The sequence below is a fragment of the Grampus griseus genome (assembly GCF_964374135.1).
Source record: "Grampus griseus genome assembly, chromosome: 12".
NCBI lineage: Eukaryota > Metazoa > Chordata > Mammalia > Artiodactyla > Delphinidae > Grampus > Grampus griseus.
In genome coordinates this window covers 48,804,054-48,829,786 of record NC_139006.1, presented here as the reverse complement: position 1 = coordinate 48,829,786, position 25,733 = coordinate 48,804,054, and the positions used below count along the sequence as shown (strand labels likewise).

General features: G+C 37.3%; 1 protein-coding gene across 2 annotated transcripts in view; it reads right to left on the bottom strand.

Moving 5' to 3' along the window:
• Positions 1-25,733, bottom strand: part of ASXL3 (ASXL transcriptional regulator 3) — a gene marked incomplete at both ends in the record, with an annotated part of 172,526 nt that overhangs the window by 71,309 nt on the left and 75,484 nt on the right. For both annotated transcript variants that reach the window (XM_082668052.1, XM_082668053.1), the window contains 3 exons: positions 8,163-8,282; positions 9,243-9,360; positions 17,941-18,062. In XM_082668052.1, the coding sequence (XP_082524178.1) occupies positions 8,163-8,282; positions 9,243-9,360; positions 17,941-18,062 (360 nt within the window). The remainder of the gene's footprint in view (positions 1-8,162; positions 8,283-9,242; positions 9,361-17,940; positions 18,063-25,733) is intronic.

Sequence of the window (25,733 nt, the reverse complement as noted above, 5' to 3'; positions counted from 1 at the left end):
TTACCACTCTCAGTTGCTTGAGTTAAGAGAATCACTTGAATGTGATTTTAATAGAGTGTGATTTAAATCAAGGGTCAGCAAATTATTGCACATGCACTATATCCAGTCCAGTGGCTGCTGGTAAACAAACTTTTACTGGAACACAGACATGCCCAATTGTTTAGCTACTGTCTAGATGTGCCTTCGCACTACAATGCTGAGTTGAATAGTTGTGACAGAAATCACATGACTCACAAAGCCTACAGTATTTACTCTCTGGCCCCTAACAGAAAAACTTGCTGCCCCTTGTTTTAAACAATAGAAACAAAAAAGAAAATAAACTCATTATGAAAAAACAGGACACTGTAATTTTAAAAATAGGCAGATTTGAAACAGAAACAGATAGAACTTCTAGAAATGAAAATTTAGTTTAAAAATTTTTTAAAATATTCCATGGATACAATGAAATAACTATTGAATAAATATAGAGTTGATGAAAATATCTTGAATGCAGCATTAAAAATGATGAGTCAAGAAAGCAGGAGAGAGAAAAAATAAAGGGAATGGAATAAGCAGTCGGGATGCACATTTACAGGAGGTGGAGAATGAAAAAACACAGCAAATGGCAGAGAGGCAATATTTGAAGAGCTAACGTCTGAAAGTTTTAGAACTGAAAAAATGATAAGAGTCCTCAGATAAAGCAACATACCAAATCTCAAAAAGGATAAATACCCATTCCTCCATCCGATGTGTTGAAATAGCAAAACATCAAAAATAAAAAGAATACCTTAAAACAGTTTTGAACAAAAATAGATTACCTCCAAAGGGATCACAATAAGACACAGGAACCTTATCATCAATAAATTACAGATGACAATGAAGTATCTTCAAAGGGCCAAAAGAAAAGAAGCATTGATCTAGAATTTCGTTAATAAAGTCCCTTTAAATGGCAATGATATTAACGATATAAGAATATTTTCAGTATCCAAAATGGAAACTATCCCTTAGAGAATCTTGCTGAAAAAGTACTAGTGGATGTTCTTAACAAATAAAGAAATTAACTCAAAGAATGAATGAGTGGGTTGCAGAAACAACGACAAACTAAAAGATTCACAGACATGAGTAACTCCAAATAAACATTAACAGTGAAAAATAATACTAACAACTAATGAGAATTAAAACAAAATGGAAAAAAACCACAAAAAACAGGAGACAGCAATTGCATGAGAGATGGGAAGGTGTGATTGAAATGAGAACACCATATAACCCTGGCACTGTTTGGAAACAGGAGAAATACTGTTAGTTTGTTAAAATTCTACAGGTAGTGTCCTTCTTTGTTTCTTGTAAGGGTCTTTATTTTAAAGTCTATTTTGTCTGATATGAGAATTGCTACTCCAGCTGACTTCCATTTGCATGCAAGGGATCAATCCAAGATTTAACAATTGTAAATATTTATGCACCCAACATAGGAGCACCTCGATACATAAGGCAAATGCTAACTGCCATAAAAGGGGAAATCGACAGTAATACAATCATAGTAGGGGATTTTAACATCCCACTTTCACCAATGGACAGATCATCCAAAATGAAAATAGCTAAGGAAACACAAGCTTTAAATGATACATTAAACAAGATGGACTTAATTGATATTTATAGGACATTCCATCCAAAAACTCTGTAGGTAGTCAATGGGAGAAATAGAAAAGACTTATAATTTCCAAATAAATTCATGGAAGGAAAACTCAATCACATGAAGGCATAAAAGGAGAAAAAAATTTTTGATTAAGTCCCCAACACAGTACAAAAATACAAATGGATTTCATATTAGATTTTAAAAGTAACACAATCTGATTATATACTGCTTTACAAGAGATATACTTAAAATAAAAATCACATGGAACAGAAGAAAATGAGGAGATAAACTAAGACATACCAGGCAGACATTCAAAACATCAAAAAAAGCAATACCACAATATTAACATCAAAGATAAACAAAGGTAAAAAAAAACCTTATTGGGGATAAGAAAGTAATTCCTTGAGTATAAAAGGAATAATTCACTGGAAAGATACAATGACCTAGAGCCTGCATCCATTTCAACAGCATAGCATTCAAAATTTAAAATTGAGAGAATTAAAAAGAGAAATTGGCACTACATAATGCCAGTGGAACATCTGAACATATTTTACCAGACGTTGAGATAACAAGCAAAAAACCTGTCTTATGAATACCAAGGACTTTAAAAACTCAATAATCGATCTTAAACCAATGAATTTAACATAGGACACTGCACTGAGCCCTTAAGAGAAAGCAATTTTTTGGTCAGCACTCAGGAAACAGTAAAGAAAACAAAAAAAAAAAAACAACAAAAAACCCCAAAAGCTGACCACTGAGTCTCAACAATACTGAAGAATAATATAAAACCTCATCTCTCTATGCACAAAGAAGTAAAATTAGATATCAATAACATAGCAACTCTCCAATCTTCCCACACTCATTATATATTTGGACATTTGGAAGTACACTTCTAAGTACCTCACAAGTTAAAGAAATGTTTTGTAATGGAAATTACAAAATATTTACATTCTAAATGATAATGCCAAAATTTGTAAAATGCAGCTGAATTTGTTTTAAAAATAAATTGTATATATTCGAGAGTAGAAAAAATATTGAAAATTCAAGAGTTAAGTGTGCAAATCAAGAAGTTAATGAATGAACTATAGAATAAAAACCGGAGAAAGAAGAAAGGAGAAAGATTGTAAAGAATAAGAGTACACATTCATGAAATAGAAAAGAACAATGAAGACCATCAAGAACAGAAAAAGGATTTTTTTAAGACTAATAAAATAGGTATAAATCTAGTGAGAGATGGCATAAATAAACATGAATAGGAATGAAAGGTAGGCACATAATTTGAGATACAGTATAGATATACAAGGCAAATAAAATTATAATTAAAATTTGATTTTAAATAGTATAATATGCATAAAAATCATACTACTATGACTTTAGCCAATATCTTTGAAGACAAAGTATTTCAAGTTTGCAAATTTTCAAATTATATTAAAAATAGCAAACCTCAATAAATTTGTGAAAACTTTTGTAAAATAAATAGACAACCCCTCCTTCCCCACATACATGCACAGCACATATTACAAATAGCTCTAAAGACGAATTTTACCAATACATCAAGGAACTCTCCCCCCACTCATTTTATACTTATTCCAGTGAATACGTAAAGAAAGCTCTTCAGTTCACTTTATGAAGTTAATATAACTTTTATTCCAAAATAAGGACAAACAAAGACAATATGAGAGAGAAAATCTGTTGGCCAATCTCACTTATAAACACAAAAAGTACAAAAATTTTATCTATTTTTTTTGCCCAACAAACTCCTAACATTTGTTAGGAATGAAGTCAAGGTGACAGGTATATAGATGTATGTTTTATTAGCATCTGTATTTTCCTATATGTTTCAAGTATTTCACAGGGAGATAAAATAGACTACAAGAAGAGAATTAGGAAGAAGCTTATTTTCTCAGCAGAGAAGGCAAAGGCAAAACCTAGAGACAGAAATGTTGAAAATACAGGAAAGGAATTTGCTTAATGCTTACGTATGGCCGAAATACTCTCCATATGAGGGAGTTGAGGTCATTTACCAAGAGTAACTTTGGGAAGGAGTATTGGGGAAATGAGAAAATCATAAAATTTTAGAAACATGTATTATGGACAATGTGAGAAGTAGAACTTATGCTGTTGGTTACTATTTGGTATGGTTCAAAATATTTAAGGGTATCAGGGGAAAAAAAAAGACTATGTGCCTCTCTAAATGTTTTATGACAAAGTCAAAAGAAGATCTATTTCAAAGATGTCCATCTAAGCAAAATTATGTTTTATAATTTTGGAACAAAGACAGAGCAGATGAACTTACTGCTAAATTTGTTGCCACACAGGATGTTTAATTCCATTTTAATTATCCTTACATACTTACTCTTAATTGGCTTAAGAACAAGCTCATTATATCTGATTGTCTTATCTCATTAAAGCTGGTACCTCATCTCCCTACACTAAGCAGAGGAAAAGAAGAGGTAGTCATTTTAGTGTCTAATTCCTGGACACTAGAGAGTATAAAGTAGCTGAGGTCCGGAGAAGCAAAGAAGCAACAATTGCCGAATTGCCACAGTAAGTGTCTGTGCTATAGAAGACGACACTTTGTAGTCATAATAAAAATCATGGGAAAGTGTCTGATGAGGATCAGGGAAATTGTTATTTTGACCAAAGGGAGTCGAAGAGCACCAATCTGAATAAAGGCTGCAGACTTTGGAGACCTTGCTGGCTTAAAGCCTCCTATTTCCCAGAAGGGAAGCCACACGGTATTTATGCATAAAATGTGCACACAAGATGTACTCACATACACTCACACAGAGGGAAGGAGCACATGAAAGAGGCAGACCAAGGCCTTTGGTTGCAAGAGGAACTGCCCAAAGAAATACAGAAAGAGTTCAAAACGAGAGTTCTTCGTTGTCTCAAAGAAATTAGAGACGAATGGATTCTGAAAGAGCTCAGAGAAGAAAAATAGGCTTTCAAAGAGTACAGTCTAGGGAAAAAAAATTATCAGAGGGCAAAAACTAATCATCTACGACATAAATCCAAGTACCCTTTACAAATGAAGAAATTGTGTGAACAGTCTACCGGGGAGCACTGAATCCATTACCATATAATACCAGGGGGGTAGTGAACTATGGGGATTATGGTAAAAAAAAAAAAAAAAAAAAGATTATTAAATGTTAACAACCTTGATGTTTAAAAAATAATATAACAAAAACATGGAGTTAAGAGGGACCATAAGTATAATTATCTCCCTATCCTTTACAATATATTGTCCAAAGCTTGAGTAGTTAAAATGATCATCGCTCCTATTCCAGTTTTTCATATTTTTAGTATCTTTGGAGAGAACTTTTAGATATGAATATATCTCGTGGCGATGTTTAGCAATTTTGTTTTTGGTTTTACTTCCATTCTTTTTTATTATTCAGGCTAAACTTAATTAAATTTAGTACTTTTAATTAAAATGATATAATTCAATTTTTCTAAGATGACCCCTGACTATGGCTACACATTAGGAGATGTCAAATAATATTTATAAAACACTGGGGGAGGTTATTTTTTTTTATTTTTATTTTTTTTTTGCGGTACGCGGGCATGTCATTGTTGTGGCCTCTCCCGTTGTGGAGCACAGGCTCCGGATGTGCAGGCTCAGCGGCCATGGCTCACAGGCCCAGCCGCTCTGCGGCATGTGGGATCTTCCCGGACTGGGGCACGAATCCGTGTCCCCTGCATCGGCAGGCAGACTCTCAACCACTGCGCCACCAGGGAAGCCTGGGGGAAGTTATTTTTGATGATAGTATTTAGGGTTACTCTTCAAATTTATTTTCCTGCATTAATTTATTTCAAAAGTATGTAACATTTTATGAAACCAGCAAAGTTGTAATTCTTCACTACAAAAAGATTAAACCAAATAAAATATATTGGAATGAATCCCAGAAGTTGAGCTCGGCAAGGACATTTATTAAAAACCCCTCAGAGATATCCATTAGAAGCTTGGATTTGTTTAGTAAGTAATTTTTAAACTCCTACTGTGTGATTGGGTAGGAAGAAGCATAATTAAAAACTGGTGTAAGTCAACGACCCCTAATTCAAGAAACTTACATTTTAGTTATGATTCTAAAACGCTGCACAGAACAAAGAATCCTTTACTCTGTAAGATTCCTAAGGTCACAGGACATCAGAAACATTACTTTCTAGAAGACACATGGGATTCTATCTGGAGATGGTCACCTTTAAGGCCCTTTCTTTCCTTTTGCTTGTTTTCACTTTCCATTGTATGGTGCTGGGCATATATTGGAGGCTTAATAAGTACTACCAACTTCATTTGCACAAAATAAGCCATTGTACTCAGTTGCTTGTTGGGTTACTCAGTCAGTCAGCGTTCCTTCCTAGTAATCACCTTCAGGTTACTTTTGACCTTAAATCCCACCTTCTTCCTCTGATTTTACAGGATCAGCCAGGAAATGTTTTAGTTGCTAGCTCTCCTTCTATGTGTAACTAGTGTACCTGCATTTTAACACCCATGGCAGGCTCATCATGTCATAGACACTATGCTACTCCTCAGTGGTGCCCACAGGTCTACAACACAGGCTGGATGATTATAGACATTCAGAACATATTCTGAAATAATGGTTTGGACTTTGGAGCTAGCTGTGCCTTGGCTTGTAATAGCTGTGTCATTATGGACAACCCTCTTAACTCTCTGGGCCTCCGTTTCCTCAGCTGTAAAATAAAAATAATTCAACTGTACATAATTGAAGTAAATGAGATAATATGTCAAAGTACCAAGACCACTGCATTAAATACGGGTAGTTTTCCATTCCTTCATTAAAGTAGCTTCATTATTTCTACTACTTTGTAGTCTAAAAAGAAAAAAGCAGGTTAAAAAGAACATGGTGGTCTCCTTTATCGCCTTTTAAATTTGCTAACAAATTAGCTGAAAACCCTTTACTGTATGATTGTTAACCTTTACTGTATGATTGTTAACATGTAAGATGCTAAGCGGCGTGCAGGATTCCTAGGTTACAACAATTAGAACAAGAGATCCTGATTGAAGACCTGAGCACCTGACAGGATCCTGACAAGAGTACAAGCCTTGTTGAACCCCAGCCCTGAAGGCAGCTAAGTAAAGAAATGAAGAGGTCCCCATGCCTTGAATTTTCTTAAACTCATGATATGGCATTGACTTTCCTGAGGTTGTAGCAGACTGTTTTTAACTGAAGGTCACTGACTTTTAAATTACTTAGGGTAACATAACATGATATTTGGGGGGGGGGCTTCTTTTTTTAGTACATTCTTTACATATCACTCTCCCATTACAGTTTCCAGCTTCAGAAGCTACTCAAAGTACTTAATTTAGAAAACTCAAAAAGACTAGGAAAAAACATGTCAGTATATATGTAGGTGTTTATAAACTAACACATATGTTTTGGGCTAGACAATAACTATAAAATGATTTAGCCTTGGAAACAATGAAAAAGATAATTATGCTGTGTTTAAAGAATTTAAAACAAACATAAATTCTGTTTTCCCAAAGATCTCTTACATAAGGCTATCTAAACCCCATTCAAAGACTTTACTGAAAATATGCTCCCAGAATTTAACAAAATCCTGGTATATAGTAGGCACTCAATAGATCTTTACTCAATAAATAAATAAATGGGTTAAAATCTTGCTTGAATTTTACAAACAGATAAACTCTGCAAATAAGAATTACCCTAAGTTGCCAAGAAAGTAAGTGGCAGAACCAATAATAAAGTTCAGGTCAATAAATCTGTACTTTCTACCCATCATTTTACAAAATGTTACAATGATCTAGGTCATTATCATTACCCTAACTCAGAGGTGAAATAACTGAGAGAGAGAAATGAAGCCATTAGGTCCAGACATGCAACGAGGCAGGTTTGGTCTAGAATTTTAATGTTCAGCCTAGGATACGTTTATTTTCCTCTTTTTAGTTTCCATATTCCTTTTCCCCCAAAATGCTGCTATTGAGTTCCTGATGAAAAGTTATCAGGAAGGAAATCTTCAAAAGAAAACCTGGTACTGACTTGCAAGACCAAGTAACTGTCTGCCACACTTCTCGGCAATTGTACACTGTTTTTCAGACAAGCACTATTGAATATTTCAAACAGCAGAAGATGAAAAGCAAGGCAGAGCAGTTTTACTGCAGCAGACCCCAATGACAGTGTACTCTTCAGTTCAATGAACACTTTATAAAAGTTGCATTTTCCCCCCAATACAATGTATTCCGATAAAGTGAAACCCAGTTTCAGGAACAAAACACTGCATGTTAGACAGAATTATGACTTGGCAGATAATTACTTTAATACGTAGATCGTTTTAAACCTCTTATCTTTAGCCTCTGCTTCATCCAATAGTATCATTCACAAATTTAGCAACATGCTTAAAATCATTCCATTGTAATATGTTGCATTCTTTAGCACCCTTTTTGGTTTAGAGAAATTGGAAAGATTTAAAAATATTCTTAACTATTAAAGAAAAGAGTCCCCATAATTTCATTCAACAAGATTTAAATATCTAAAATGTGAAATGTTATAGTATATTGAACACTCACCTAAACCAGACTTTTTTAATCGTTTTAAGTGCTGACTCGTTTGTTTTCCAGTGGGGGATTTTTGCCCATGTTTCATTTCTTTATCTGAACTGTCTGCTTCACCATTTTTAGATTCGGATCCTAAAAAAGGAAATAGTTATTATGTCATTATCTTCCTTTTGCTGTCCTTGAAAAGAAAAATCTCAAATTGTTCTACAAACCGTAGATATTATCTCCTTTGCTAAGAGTTAATACACTACCTTTGGCCACAATCTGATTCCTCTACTCTATATAAAGAGAAAAGCCCAATAAATCAATCAAACAGAACAAAAAGCATGAACAGATGGCCTGATAGTGGAGTCAAAGACACGTTCACTGATCTGATAGCTTTTCAAAGAAGCACTCAGATCTTTTGTGAAAATACACGAATAAGCTTCAACAATACTGTGCCACTTGGAGACGATGCAAGACCGAGACAGAAAGATGAAGGATGAAGGGAGGCTTGGAGAGAGGGAGAGATCATGCCTTTATTAATAACTTTATGTTGAAGCAGGAAGAGAAAACGCAAACATCACTCTATAATATACAGAATGGTACATAGCTGAAAAAGTGACAGAGGTAAATTAGAAGAAACGGTCAGGGCTGCACTGAGGTGAGAAGAATGCTGCCAGAACACAAAAACTAATAAAGGATTCCTGATTTTGCAGCAGAGGATGGAAAAACAAATTCACACTCACGGAAGAACGGCTTTTGATGGCATTACACATCAGCATGGGGTCCACCATTAAAGTTCAACATTCAAACAAAAGCCAAAGCAACAACAAAAAAATCCACCTAGCAGTACTACACGTTTTCTTGCATCTACTGACATTAGCAAATGAAGTCCTTTGATGATGAGCAAGCTTTTGTTTTGTTTTGTTTTTAAGAGCGAAATACCCTATTATTTTTGAATCACTGAAAGAGTCTAAGGTATAAAAAAATTAAATGAAACCTCAAGTGGAAATATTATTCAGTTCCAGAGAAAATTCATGACATCTCTCTTGGTGAGAAAGCCTCCTCCGGGAAGAAACTGGCCAAGCATACAATATTTTAGCTCTTTACCTGAAGGCGAATCCGACTGCTCATCAGACACCTTTAATGGTGTCAAAACAACACGAGGAACAGTCTTGTTTACCATCATTGAGACTCCATTTCTTCTTTTCTGCTGCTGCCTCAAAGCCTACAAAACATGATAATAAAATAGAACATAAAAATATAGTCAAAACGATTTCTCATAATTGAATTAAATGATCCACTTGCCCATCATCAGATAGAACCTCTTAAGAGACTTAAATTCCACAGAGTCACTCATTTGTCAGGACTCTTAAGCGTCACCTTCCTGTCATTTTCCCTCAAAAGCATAAAATCAGGCTTTGGCAAAGGGTATAAACCTGAGACCATTTTCGGGAGAATTCTGAAAATAAAGCAGCACGTAAAGGTTTGTTCTACCTGCGCAGTGTGGCTTGAGAGCCCATGGAATTTGAAACCATGACTCCCAAGGAAAAGAAACGTAAAATAAATGTTTCGAGACCAGGATAAAAATATATGTCTGCACTTCTCTTGCAGGTGCGTCCTCTCCAGTGGGCTGCTCAGTCAATCAAGTTAACACCGAGTGTCATCAGTATGTACAGCAGGTAAGGACTACAGTATTGATGCACTCACTCAGCCGCGGGGAGCGCTGCACAAAATCACTGAACATGGCAGGAATCATTTATTTCTGTGAAGGGAATCAGTCCTAATCTTGGAAACCTTGCAGCACTTGGCTTCTGTCTGCTTGACTTTGGGCATTAACCTTCAGAACACGAACGTGACGGCATTCTGGCAAATCCAGGGAAAAGAAGACCGATACGAGAATAAATTGCTCCAAATGGGAGTGCTTTGTGTTTCATAAATGAATCAACCATGGTGATGATAATGTACTGAAAAGACACTGGAAAGTTTTGAAATACAGCTTATCTAGCTGATCGTTTTACGCAGAAAATTACCTGCAATAAAAAGGGTCTTAAGCAGACACAATTCAAGAGAGGATAAATTCACGGTTCCAGGAATACTAAAACTCCTCAAAAGGTTAAAAGGCTGACCACAGACAGTCTCCAACCTTTCAATTCCTGGTTTCTGTGTAATTTCTACCAATTTTATAACATTTCAGTTACTTGACTAATGTCCTTTGACCAATAGTTGTCACAGTCTCCTGAAATACTGCATTGACTGTATATCCCCTTGCTGACAGAAACAATACCATTTTATTTGCAAAGGGTTTTACCTGAATGTCCAACTCGTAGACCATAAGATTTAGCCATCAAATAACTGCAGATGTGAAAAATTAAATATCACTTAAATGAGAAAAGACATATTCAGATGAGATTTAAAACCACGTGGGAAAGTGAATGGCTTGGGAAATCGCTTACAAATGATACTGTTGCTAATAATAACAGGATACATCTTCCCTTCAACTCTTACATTTATTGACCTTTTATAAAGTACTAGGCACCGTGGACGGACAGGAGATACAAAGATGAATAAGAGGCCATCCTCCTCACCTTTAGCTTGCTGGCAATAATATTCTGAATGACAGCATGTGTGCTATAAAATATTTATGACATTTACTCTTTCATTAAGGTGTGTACATAATTGCATAAATCTCTCTAGCCTTGTGTGAGAACTCCGAGCACTTTGTAGACATTAACCTATCAATCCAATGATAAAACAGAATGAGGCGGGCTTCCCTGGTGGTGCAGTGGTTGAGAGTCCGCCTGCCGATGCAGGGGACACGGGTTCGTGCCCTGGTCCAGGAAGATCCCACATGCCGCGGAGCGGTTGGGCCTGTGAGCCATGGCCGCTGAGCCTGCGCGTCCGGAGCCTGTGCTCCGCAACGGGAGAGGCCACAACAGTGAGAGGCCCGCGTACCGCAAAAAAATTTTAAAAATTTAAAAAAATAAACAGAATGAGCCAACGCAGTACCTGAAATTACAATTAGGCCCATCTTTACCCACTATGTAAGACATCACAAAACAAACCTGTATAAAGAGTGATTCGTTTTTAGGAGTCTTCACATCACAGATTTCAAACTTTTCCCTTGGCAATCCAAATAGGCATTTGAAAAATACTCATTTTATGGCATGGTGGGGAGGTGTATTTTGGAAAATGTTGATTAAGAAAAGAAGAGATGATATAACAAGACGCTTAGAAGCTGGAATCATAAAGTCAAAGATGACATGTCTTTTTACAGTGTTTGCAGTAAATAATTATTAAAGTAACAAAAATTTTGTCCTCAATTTTTAGAGTGGAGAAGACTCTATTATAGAAAAATTAGCAGTTGGACAGAAATAAACCATGATATACATAACGTAATAAGAAGAAAAAGCCAAGGCTATTCTGAATTTTAAACAGTCAAGCTGGAGCCAAGGTAGGGAAAAGGAATGCTAGTCAACATTGAGCCCATTTCTATGGTCTCAATGATTTTTTACTGAATATGTATTTCCTGCTCATAAATTTGAACAATATTTCTTGGTACAACATTTTCTTAAATACTGAAATGCAACACTATGTGCCTGTAAGTGATAAAAACAACTATGCCTATCATTTAAATGATTGTTTTAAGTGTATTAAAAATACACACTTTTTTTTTTTGCTTTACCTCTGAAAAACAAGCATTATTTTTTATCCCAAATAACATTTCTAGGGTCAAAGAAGCAAAACTTGGGAAGCCTTTTTTTACTATGACACCAGTCACAGTAGTAAAGCCCGCAGGCTAGTAAACAAACTCAGGAGTATCAGAGTTCAGCTATGAGAAGGGGCAACTCGGTAGCATTTACTAGATCCGTAGCCATTTTAGGCTACCTTGGGGATTCCAATTCACTTTCTAGAAAGCAGGATTTATTTGATTGTGGACCCTGGGGATACCCTCCAAGCAGATCAGAATGTGGATGGAGGGGAAAGAAACCAATGTTGACTCAACTGAGATGTCTGGGATAGTTTGGGCTGGCTCCAAACAAGAGAACTCTAGCACCTGTTACGTCCACAAGGCAGGTAGTAGTATAGTGATTCCCAGTTCCTCACTCCAGGGCGTGGCTTCTGCAGATAAAGAGGCTAGCTGCTCATGGTCTGCGTGTTTGTTTGCTTTGGTGAGATACCTATATTGCTGCAGCTACGTGCCCATGGGCCACTCACACATGCTGCGTGTCTCCTCCTCCCAATCCCCTGAAGAATGTGCAATTATTTTTGGACCACACTAGCTGGGCTAAGACCACGACAAGGGGGAGGCTGAGGACCGGGATGCCTATACCCCATTGGAGGTGGTAGTAATGACTCAAGAGAAGCAATACAACTGGATTTGTAGGTGAGTTGTCCTGTCTTCAACAATGTGTCAGACAAAACAAAGAGGTCTCTGAGCCAAATTCAGCCTGAGGGCATCAATTCTGGATACCTGCTAAACACCTTTCCCAAAGTTCCTCACCTCCCCCCAAAAATGAGTCTGACCACTGCCCAAGAGAGGTATTAAAAGCGCCCTCTTCTACTGTGCTGACTTGCAGCAGAACAGGGGCTGATGCAGAGTCGTCTTAACGACTGTGAGGTATGAGGCTGTGGAATCAGAGAACTAACTAGCTGAGTAATGCTCAGTAAATTACTTGGGGAAACGTCTCTGTAAAACAGAGACAGCAATGTTGGTAAGGCTCTTTAAATAGGAACTCCACAGAGCTATGTTTCATATGGGCTTTCGGGGGATGGTCGATGGCCACCTGGCCTCCTCTCAGTAAGTCCTTTGAGGCTGTGTCTAGCACCCTGCTTCACAACAGGGTACTCCTGTACCCCATTATCCTTAACTCTGAGCTGTAGCTAAAATTCCAAGAGAACAAGAAAACTTCCTATTTTATGCTACAAATATAACAGAGGTTAAATGCAATTTACTTTGTAATTATCTAAGTTTGGGTATCCCAGCCTGGAAAATATACATCCATGTAATAGCTTAAGAAAATACAATTAGGATGACCACTTTTGATGGTCATGGAAGAATTGCTCTGCACAAAGATACCCTGAAAGGGGAGATTTATCTGTTGCTGTGACAACTTGGGGATGGGATGCCTTTCTCTATTCCACACCAAAGGTTTTAATTAGCTAGTGGTGGCCCTGTTGATCAATCTATAGCATGGTTTTATTTTGACACTAATATTATACAATAAGTCTTACTATATTAGTCTAGATTCATTTTAGGAAGATGATATCCAACTACTCAACCCTTAGGTATACAATGGAACGCTAACAGAATATCTTATCGAACAACTTTAAATCCTAATTTCAATTCTAGAAAGAAGCAATACCAAAACCTAAATAAACAAGCAGATGGCAAGTGTAATTGCAGTCTACTAAAAGGCTTGTCTTTCAAGCTGCCCGGACATGTAATGTCCTCATGCCCAAACTACACAGAGTACATTGGACTCGCCAAGTTTAGTACTTCCAGGTATCATTCAATATGAAAGAAATTTATAGGCTTACACTTGGAAATAAACTTACTTATTTAAGGAAACTAACATAACAGAGCTAAACCAGTCTAGGAAAGTAAAGATCATATCACACAATTACAAGTCTGGCTTTGAGTGAAAATCAAAAGATGCTGAGTGAGCATGCTTTCCTCTAGAGAGGTATCACAACATTCTCTTGTAAAAAGAGACAGAAAAACTTTAGATAAACATTTTATTTTTTAAACAGAAAGCTTGGGATAACTCTAAAAACCTGGAAGAATTCTCATTTCCACCCCAATGAAAAATAAAGTAAAATCTAAAGCCAGAGGCCTTCATGTTAACTTGGAATTTGCATAAACAAGTAATACCTTCTTTGTTTTCATAGAGAAAGAATACCAACAATGTAACTTAAGAATGCACTGGATGCAGTAAGCCCTTGACTGAGAAGTCGGAAAATAGCACATGCCATGAATGCTAAAATAATGAGAAATACACATATGAAACAGCTGGCTGTGTCAGGCACCAACAATGTGCATTGTTGCTAGAATGCTAAATGTCAACACCCACGTCCAGAAACTGCTATCATGCAACATAACCTTTGGAATTTCACAGTACTGGTCAAACATATAAAGCGAAAGCAAAATACCAGGAATATGTCTGTTTTGCGATACGAGGAAGGAAAAGGATCTCCAACTTTATGAATAAACTCTCCTACCCTAAATAAATAATGCAGGAAGTCAAAGAAACCAACAGGAACAACACAGAAAGGTTCTGTTCTCCATCATGTTACCTCCCATCATAACAGACCTCAACCCATCCTTTTTTTAACCTTGTATTTGATTCTGCTGTTTAGAAACTTCCCAAATTTAATCTTTCTTAATTATGCTTCCTTGAAATTCAAACTCTAATCATTTCACACCTTTTAGGATTATTAAAGCTAAAATACCAAGGCAGAAAGAAGACAGGGAACAAGGTAATAATCAGCAATCTGTTATTCTCCAGAGGCTTCTGAATATGCTTAGCGTGAAGATTCTATTCAGAAATATAACTACTGAAATAACAACATGCTATTCATGCAATTACACCCAACATATGATATTCACAAATGTTTTGATGATCAGAAAGTTAAAAGGACCCAAATATTAGGGGCAATGAAAGTACTCTGCATCAATAGCCAAGGGGCATTATCGCCTCCATATTGTCCAGCCTGTAGTTACACCGCAATCAACAGCAGTGCAAAGTTAAAGCACCCACTCTCTGCAGCATCACGCTTTGGGTGGGGGTGAGGGCTTCAGAGCTGGGAAATTATGTCTGGCTTATTTTGCATGAGGTTTGTTTTCAATCATTTTTCTTCACTATACTTATGCATATAAAGCTACTGGGTTTTGTTTTTGGTTTTTTTTCACCTACTTCTTTCTAAGAATCTACGCTGGACAAGCTATAGTTGAACTACTAAAACCCCACTGACTCAGAATATACTTCTAGTAAAACGGTAAAAGCTAACACATCCAAGTACCTCCCTTTAATACGTGCCGATACTGAACACATTGTTCCCTGTGTCGGGAAATAATATTGTTCCCTGTGTCAGGAAATAATATTCTTAATGACTATGTTTCCCTTGCATTATACAAATACTCAAGAACGTAGATTTCCTTGGATCATGTCAAAAATCCATCTATCCCATTATACAGCATATGCTAAAAGGAACTACTAGTTAAGAAGGCAGAACCTGAAACCGTGACTCTGGGTTCAAATGTCATCTCCAAGATTTACTCACTGGACAGTCTTGTGTAAGTTCCTCTGGGCGGTAGCTTCCTCATTTGAAAAATATTTTAAAGGATTCTTTTAAAGGATTTGTATGAGGATTAAACGGCATAGGGCCTGTTAATGCAGAGAATAATGTCTAGAATTCATAAAAATAAATGATAGCTAATGTAATTATTATTAGGTTATTTGGCTGGCCCTACGTTGGTGAGATTATGATTTGTGCCTGTATGTGTACACACAAAACATATTCACAACCATGGAAAAAAAAATATATATATTGATATATAACGGCACATACACTTACAAAGAATTCTACATGGTCACAGCCATTCAACTATCAAAAAGAAAGCTGCAGATTTGCTGAGGCTGCTACAATTTAAAATGCCGCATGTTCAGTCAATTTTTGAAATGCTGTCTTAAGAAACTCAGCAATTACAGGGAATCTGGGCAAAATTCTGCAAGAACAGCTTTTCTTCTAAATGTATTTCCAGTATGAATTTCATTATTAATCAAACATTAGCATATCTGCTATATATTGTGCCATACTGTATGGGTAACTAATTTGTTACTTGGTTATACAACAAGAAGTTTTAAGACATTAATAAAGAGCTCTTTGAGGACACTAAGAAGCTTCCAGGGCAGGTTTCTTAAAACAAGGCTTAGCCCCTAATCAAGCAAGTGGCGCTTCCCACGAACATGTGCTCTACAACACAACAAAATAAACGAACAAAAATACCCACTAACTCAAAGCTGTGTAATGTTTTAGTAACTGTTAAAAAAAAAAAAAAAAAGTTCAAAGGATATGAAACCAAAATGAAGAAAGTAAAAAATAATGAGACATGGCAATACAGAGATGTGAATGTTAATCTTTACACTCACACGGAGGAAGATTTCACAGTGTATACACATTTTCTAAATCACTGCTTTTCAGAAGTATGAGTTTCATTTATGACTGCATCCATGTTTCTTAAATGCTCCAGTTACCAGTATCCAGTTTTGTATCTTTCGTTCCATCCTGGTTAGTGTTTTAGTACCTGCATCCTATTTGCCACCTGAACCAGCCTTTTTCCAGGCTTCCCTACCATCATACATTCTTTATTTCACCAATTAAAAAGGGATCTCAACACTGAATTCAATTTTGTTCTTTGGCATCTATAACATTTCTCAAGAGCAATGATACAAATGGCAAGCTCAGTGAAGAGTATTTGACCTCTGTAGGATGAAACACTGTTACTACCCTAAATATAATACCAATGAAAGGAAATACTGCGATTTCAGTAGTTAACACGGAATTTACAAGTAACAGAATTCACTACAAAAATGTTAAGTTTCTTTCCTAAGTTTCCTGGTTTGTAATAGAGGAGGAGGTGGAGACATTCTAAGTCTAGGGGATTGGATGTGAATATTAAGTAGCTTTACAGGCTGGTGGGACTTTAAAAACATTTTAAACTTTATTGAAAAACATGGCTTCTCCTTCTTGCTATAAATATATCACTTAGAATGACACCTCTATTCCTAGACTTGGTAAGGGTCAGCAAGGGGTGAAGTGGAGGTGGCTGTCTCAGAAGGATGAAAATAAAAAATGAGGAAAGCAGTTAAACAAGGGAAAACCATGAATTCAGGACTAAATATGTAAGGTTTATATTTATTGACCTTATTACTATCACAATCATGCAATGTTCCCCTCTAACCATAGCATCTCTTTCATTTCTTCTGGGCACATTCAGCATTTCTGGGCTGGGTAGCAGAAGGTAACGTTTATTGAGTGATTATTATGGACCACTCACTCTACCACATGCTTTCAGTGTATCACCTCACTTAATTCTTGGATCATTCCCATGTGAAGGGTACTTTTATATTCTACATCTTCTAGCGAAGGAGTTTAAGATTCAGAGGAGAGAAGTGGCTTACCCAGAGTCACACAGTAGCAAGGGTTGTAAGCAGCTTATGTCTGAGCCCAGAGCCCAACATTATAACCACACTTCCCAGCACCGTCTCTGGACAAGGACACACAACTCAAGACTGCTTACGTAATGTTGGGATGATACTGCAAAGTTGACCTCTATTCAGCACCAAACGCACTAATGGATAGCCTACATACAAGCAAGGCACGATTGCTATTTTTCTTATTTATAACAATGCATTTCAGTAATAAGAAAGACATTACATTTATTTTGATGTCGACTATCAGATAAACACAAGATCATAAACGGAGACTTTATTTTTAAAATATGCAACGCATGTATGAACCCAATATACTTGCTATAAAACACACACACACAAAATCTTAGTTCTATATGATTCCAAACACATTTTCCCTCTTCTATTTTACATCAAAGGTCTCAGCCAAGCCTCTCCTAGTTTTTAGCATAGATTAAAATCAACGTATTGAATATTAAGGGATTAGTTGAACCTAGGACATCTCTGTTGCTTTCTGATTACTATGTTCTTATTTATTTTACTTTCTATGCATAACTTCCATTACCTTAAGTAGGCAGAACTGAGGGACAAAGAAGAAATGCCAGCAACCTTACCTGCTTGAGAGCCTTTTTGGTGTGTTGCTGAAAGGAAGACACTAACTTGCTCTGCACTGCTGTGTTAGGAAGGCTTGAATCTCGAGTGGAAGATGCCTCATCAGTTACCTGCTTTGCACAAACTAGAAACAGAGAGATAATAATATTACTAATTTGAATTCCTTTTTTTATAGCCACTGTAATTACCTCACTTGGAGCTTTTCTCCAATTGAAAATGGATACGTAAAATAAGGCAAAATAGCACAGTAAAAAGAAGAGTATCTCGATTTAAAGGAAGGGATCATTTAATAATTGTGTGGCCACGGTTACACTGAACTTCTCTAAGCCTCGGTTTCCTTACCCACCAATTGATGATAATTTCTATGTTTGGGGCTATTGTATAGACATAAAAAAGAACACAATATCGGTCTCAAGAGCTGGGAGTCAGGAGGTACTTTCTGGAGCTGAGTAGGGAGGCTGGGCAATGCACAGCATTCTGAAGGAAGAATCTACATTGATGAAATTGTCTTCAATCTACCAACCTCAGAGGTACTATGATTCTTTTATTTAACAGCCCTCCTTCTATAGAATCTATGGTCTACTGGGGTGTGTGTATCCTCTTCTATGGATCAAGGCAAACAGCATGGAGAAGGAGAAATGAAATCTGAGATGCTGGGTGTCAACTGAAGATAATTACTTTCAAGAAAATCATGTCCTCTGCAGACTGCAATATAATCTGCTCATTTTTTTTTTACCAGAGTCAAGCTTTCCAGGCACCTGGTCTATGCAAGTCAAGCCCACCGTCACTTTCTGCTCTATGACACCTGTGCTGGAGCTCCAACGCTTCTTTCTGGCCTCCTCAGACATTCCGCCTAGGAGACCAGGTTTCACACTTTGGCAGCAGTGTAGATGCAGGCCTTTTCTGTGCACTTGATGGGAGGAGTTTATGTGGAAAATCAAAGTGAGGAAGCACTATGATTAGTGGCAGAACGAAGGCATATGTCAAATACAGGAGGCAAGGGGAAGTTTGACAGAAGAAAATAGCTTGAGAACATATTGTAAAATCTCAAAATAAGACTTCTTAAGGGCACCAGGGTTTACGCTAATCCAAGAAAATTTTCCAAGGAACAGTAACTTGGGAGGATTCTGACCTGAGTTTTAAAGGAAGGTGGAAGAGTTAAAAATGATTCTAGTCAAAAATGGAGGCATATGAAATCCCACTACTGGGCATATACCCTGAGAAAACCATAATTCAAAAAGAGTCATGTACCACAATGTTCATTGCAGCACTATTTACAGTAGCCAGGACATGGAAGCAACCTAAGTGTCCATCAACAGATGAATGGATAAAGAAGATGTGGCACATATATGCAATGGAATATTACTCAGCCATAAAAAGAAACGAACTGAGTTATTTGTAGTGAGGTGGATGGACCTAGAGTCTGTCATACAGAGTGAAGTAAGTCAGAAAGAGAAAAACAAATACAGTATGCTAATACATATGTATATATGGAATCTAAAAAAAAAAATGGTTCTGATGAACCTAGGGGCAGGACAGGAATAAAGACGCAGACGTAGAGAATGGACTTGAGGACACGGGGACGGGGAAGGGTAAGCTGGGACAAAGTGAGAGAGTGGCATGGACATATATACACTACCAAATGTAAAACAGATAGTTAGTGGGAAGCAGCTGCATAGCACAGGGAGATCAGCTCGGTGCTTTGTGACCACCTAGAGGACTGGGATAGGGAGGCGGGAAGGCAGACGCAAGAGGGAGGGGATACGGGGATATATGTATGAATATATCTGATTCACTTTGTCATACAGCAGAAACTAACACAACATTGTAAAGCAATTATACTCCAATAAAGATGCTAAAAAGAAAAAAGATCAATACATCTCCCACCAAATACTTTAGCCTCCATGTTACTAACTGTAGTTCAATGCTTATTTAAAATATTTTATTTTGATATGAAACAGATACAATAAAATGCACAAATCATAAGAGTTAAAAAAAAATGGAGGCATATGCACGTGTTAGTGTCGAGAGCACTGCTTTAGACAGACTTAAGCTCATGTTGCCTAGAAATGAACATGCGGTCCATGAAAGAGCATACTTGGAATAAAGAGTTAATCAAGTTTTGTTTTAATAACAGAAAGTAATCAGGAAGCCAAAATGAACACGTTTTGGAAGATAAAATAATTGTTAGTTATTAATGCCAGGTGCTGGACATGTGATCTCATTTTCATCCTCACAGCTTCCTTGCGAGATGGAAAAGTATCATCTCCACATTCAAGAGAGAAAACTAGAGCTCAGAAAGGGTCAATAACTTGCCCATGGTCACACAGCCAAGTGAAACAGCAGAGCTGGGGTCCAAGGCCAGGTCCATAATCTTCCGCTTAGAAGATTTGGCTTCAAGGGCAAGAACTGATACAAAAAATTTAATGTCTAAAGAAGTTTAATTTCCTTGCGTCATGTTGGAGGACCTGAAACAGGAAGTTAATGAGGGTACAGGGAACAAGACGTTGAGCTCTGACAAGAAGAAACTGAGAGCGATTGGCCCAGGAAACACTGAGGTTGAAGCTGCCAAAGGATTTGCCCAGGGATACAGGGAGAGAAGTCCTTGAGTTTAAGACCAGGTAACTTTTTTCTATTTAACACAAGATGACATTTTTCGCTTAAAACAGTCTAAATGTTCTAGTAAAGAAACATTTTATAACACTGCTTGCATAAACTATGGCTTCCAGGCTTCTCTCCTTGGAATCATCACTAATTTGTAACACTTTGCCAAAGCTTACTTATCAAGAAGTATTAGAAATAATCATCGGTTTATATTCTAAAGATAAATGTATTTTTGTACTGATTACATAGATGGCCTTTTCAATGTTCTGGAGTCGATACGAAGTGTGACAAACTGGGGAGGCGAGAGGAAGGTGGCAGGCAGGATATACGATCTCAAACGAACAGACCTAAATGGATGGAATGGAAGCCCAGCCAGCAGTAAAGTGCGCATTAGCAAATACATTTCATTACTTTCACATTCTTAAATTCGTGTTGCCACCTAGAAAAATACAAACTTAATGGTAGTTAAAAAGGATAACCAAATGCGGTACATGGGTTTCAGGAAATGTGTGGAAAACAGGAGAATGCTTCTGCTTACTGGACATAGAAACAAATTTACTAATTTTCTTAGGAAATGATTTTATTCATAAGTGTTTCAAAGGTAAACTTCAATGCAGCAGGATCGAAAAAACAACAAATACCGAATCAGCGTAGATGTAATCAAAGCTTTATGTCTTATATTTTGTGACTGCTACAATAAGCAGTATACAGTCAGCTGTCACTTCCTGAGGATAACAGATATCTAAGTTATGACTTGCTCTGTTTGTTTCTGACCTAGGAAACCACAGGGTATTGTGATACCTATTCCAGTAGACGCTGAATGGTCGTTTAAATTCACTACTGCACTATGTTAATAGTGATTCACATATATTTACATACAGTGTTTCCAAAAGAGAGATTCTGTTCAGCTTTACCAGAATTTCAGCTGGAGGGCAGGACAATAAAACTGAAACGAGCATCAAGGAATACCGTGAAGTTTTTTCTTGAGGTGATTCAATTTCCTTTACCTCAACTCTGTTTTACTCTATCTTACATTCACATTCCAGCCTAGACCCAAGTGAAGCATCATGAGAATTCCTTTACTACAGAGTCATTTTCCTACCTGATGCCCGATTCCTCTTTCTGAAGTTGGTCCTATTTCTCTGGGTCAAACCATTTTCCCTAATTATTTATTTCTGATAAAATAATTATAGAACTTTTAAGGAAGTAAGTGTAATAGAAAATAAAATGTATGAATGTTCCTTTGGATCTAAAACTTATTTTAAAGGGAAAAAATTCAAGAATAAAAATGATTAGGACACAATGTAACGCATCTATAGGCCCCAAACAGTGTGCCTGCATATATGTGTGTGTGTGTGTGTCTGTGTGTGTGTCTGTGTGTGTGTGCACGCCCACTGACAATACAGACCCCAAACATGAGCATCTAAGTGACTTTATTCATTCTTCTGCCATGTATCTGATGAGGGCGGCTGATTCTCAAAACTGCCATAGTTTGAGACGTAGTTGAACATATTCTTGCATATTCATATTCTGACAAAACACACAGTTTTCACTTTTACTTTATCCTTGCAGCTTTCTTAACAGATGTGATAAATAAATAATATAGGGCTTTTTTTAAACAGTTGCCTGAATATTTATCTAAGGGGCTGAGTTTGGCCTCTAAAATATAAGTCAAAGAAAAATTAATGTTCAAGAAAGGACCAGGGGAAATCCCCTGTATGTGAAGTTACAACAGGAGCCAGGAGAGTGAAGAATTAGGACAGATGTTTTATCCAATAAATATCTAACACTGACATGCAGCTTAGAAAGTGATATCTTCTTGGCATTCAGGACAGAATAGAAGCTTTTTTTCTTTTTTTTCCTAACTGTACACTGGCACCATCACAAAACGCATGCCAGGATTTTATACCTGGAAACCCCCACAAGACTGCCTGCCCTTTTCATAGCTGGACAAGCCGAAGACGAGAAAACATGTGCTAAAAGGTACAGAAATATTATTTCTGTCTACGTTTTGCTTGCCTGCCCAAACCAGGCAAGCCAAATGTATAGTTAAAAGCTAATCTGCTAGTTTTTAATTCAAACAGTTAATGGGATTTTCAGTAGCTGTTGCTCACCTACCTCTACTCTCACTCACCCTCAGATTCCCAAACCCCTCCTCCAAAATATTCTACTTAGAAGGCTGGGACCAAAGGGAGACGGAGGATTACAGGTAACCATGGGACAGCCTAGAAGGCTAGAGAAACTGCTGACTGTGTTCCAACAGGACTGGATTTCAGCCTCTTTTCTTAGAGTCCCAAGTTGTCCCTCTCTCCCTTCTTTTTCATGTCACCATGTGACATTCACAATGTGACTGAACTGGAAAATATGGCTTAGAGGTCGTATTTTTTAAGTTGAGTGCTAGAGAGGGTATGGGTGACATTCCCCCCAATCTAAGTACCAATCCACTGACAGGTATACAAGAGGGCTCTGACTTTTAGCCCAAGACACAAAGAAGGGAGAAAGCAGAATGCAATCTTGACTCTGTCTTTATTTCTAGTTTCACATCTGCTTGTCTTCCCAACTGCCACCCTCTCTGATCCAGTCAGTCAAGACCTTGTGCCATTTCCTGAACACAGATACTTGCTGTATGTCTCACTCACTCTGACCGTCCCTCTTCCACCTTTCTGCCTAGCAAACTCGGCAGACCAAACTCAAAGAGCTTCCCCAAAGCTTTCCTGACTATCCCAGTCTCCGAGTAGACTTAATCCTCCCCATCCTTCCCTTGGAACTTAGTGTATGAATCCATGACAGTCCCTGCAATACTGGTGCTTGTGTCTGCCTTGCCACCCACAGGCCCAGCAACTCAGGGACTTACTCCCGTGCAAAGACAGGCACAGAGCCATTGGTCTATAAATGTTTATTAAACTAAACTGTCCAATCTGATTTTCATTAAATTTATCTAAAGTATCTGTTTCTGAAGTTAACTTTCAACTACTGTTTTTTTTCTCTTTTTTGCGGTACGCGGGCCTCTCACTGTTGTGGCCTCTCCCGTTAGCGGAGCGCCGGCTCTGGACATGCAGGCTCAGCGGCCATGGCTCACGGGCCCAGCCGCTCCGCGGCATGTGGGATCTTCCCGGACCGGGGCACGAACCCGTGTCCCCTGCATCGGCAGGTGGATTCTCAACCACTGCACCACCAGGGAAGCCCTCAATTACCGTTTTTAACAAGAATTCATGAACGGGGAGGTCAGCAATGCATAGTTTTTTACTGTGCAAAAGTATACATAAAAGATGAATTTTTAAAATTTGAAAACAGAAACTTCATTAAAATTTTTTAAATTATCCTACAGTCAATTAGGGAAAGTACGAAAAACCAAACTACAAAACATCCTATGCAAGTCAGCTGGGAAGTCGTATGACCTGCCACTAAACGTGGATACGTTTCCTTCTGCCATCCTTACTCGTTGCCTTATTTTAAGAGGAACAGTCACAGTCTGGAGGTTTTGCATGGTGAAATAAGTATCATTTAAAAGTCAAAATTAGAAATCGCAATGTTTACTTGAAATGGCAGGAGCTGGGTGGGGACAGAACCACAAAAGCCCAGGATCTGGGCACAAGAGAGTCATTGCAACAAAGATATTAATCTTTATATGTCAATTAAACTACACACTAAGTGACTGGCTATCTAAGGTAACTGGGGTTCAAAGGGCTAATGGAGGCAGGGAGAAGAGCATCCTTTGACCAACTTCACTTCTATCAGTTCTTCCTCTGACCACTTCGTTTCGATTTTCTGAACAATCAGACTAGATGCACTCAAATCAAAAAACAGTTTTCTATCAAAATGATCCTGACATACACTATAGGCTTAATAGAGTTTTTATAAATAAAATTGAAATTGAAGAGCACACAGTATATTAGGGATAATACCGTGGCACACTGTGAGAATTCAATCACATTTTAAAAGAGGGCTGGCTCTTAGAGGGGGCTTAATTGTTTATTTATTAATCATTCATTCAACTGTAAAACTTTTATTGAGCACCTTCATGCCAAGGACTGTATAAAATGCATGGGAAAACAGTGACTAAGACCTAAGACCTGACTTTGAGACCACAGGTTTCTTAAAAATACATTAAAAAAAAAAATGGTATAGAGCTAATAATTCTGCCTGAGAAAAACCAAGTCTACGAAGACCTAGTGGGGACAACTAAAATGTGTTTTAAAAAATCAATAAGCAGGTAATTCAAAAGTATCCCCAGATTGGCAAATAATCAAAAAAGCTTATGTTTGTATTATAATATGTCTTATGTACCATACTTACATTTGAAATTGTGCATATCAGATATTCTGGATAAACACAGCAACAAAATATATGCCCAAAACTGTTAAAGGTAACTTAATGACAACCAGACAAACCCATGTGACCCCAACTAAATATTTCCAGGACTCAATTTCTTTCAGAGAAAAGACAATTCCTTAATCCTTTTTGGATCCATACTAAGGAGAACCACTTCTCTCAAAGCAGTCCTTATTCCAAGATAGGTTTAGGTAACTAGATTGAAACAATTTTCCTTACTGCATTAAAAGAGAACATTCAAAGGATATGAGAGGCAAGCAATTAAATAGAGAAATAACAGCAATAAAATAATGGAAACAGCAATTTTCCCTGAAGACTTTTAAGTGTCTAAACATTTTAAGTATTGATATTTGAACATTCTCTATGAATAAAATATATCTAATATAACTAAAAATATTACTATACTTTACAGCCTGCTTCACTAGGCCAATGAAGTCCTCTTCTTACTCAGAAGAGGTCTACAGAAAAGGGAGCAAAATAAACCAGGAGGAATAAAGAATCAGATGATAATTATACCAGCCATGTGTATCAGTAAGAACGTGCTCCATAAGATGTAATCGCGCCAGACACCTTAAAGATTTGGGTGGCTGATATCATATTGCTACAAATGATGCTCATCTGATATTCTGGAACTGGATGTATCACGATTTAATTGCAAGGTCCACAAATGGTTCACAAACACTTTGGTTTGCATCGGACAGGACACTGAATCTCCACAGGTAACTAGGAGGAACTGAAGGTACAGGAATCCATTTAACAAGCACTCAATTTATCATCATGGCAATTTAGTTATACTAGTACCTCTGGATATCCATAAAGATATCCCTTTAAACTCAGACAAGAAAAGAGAAACTCAAAC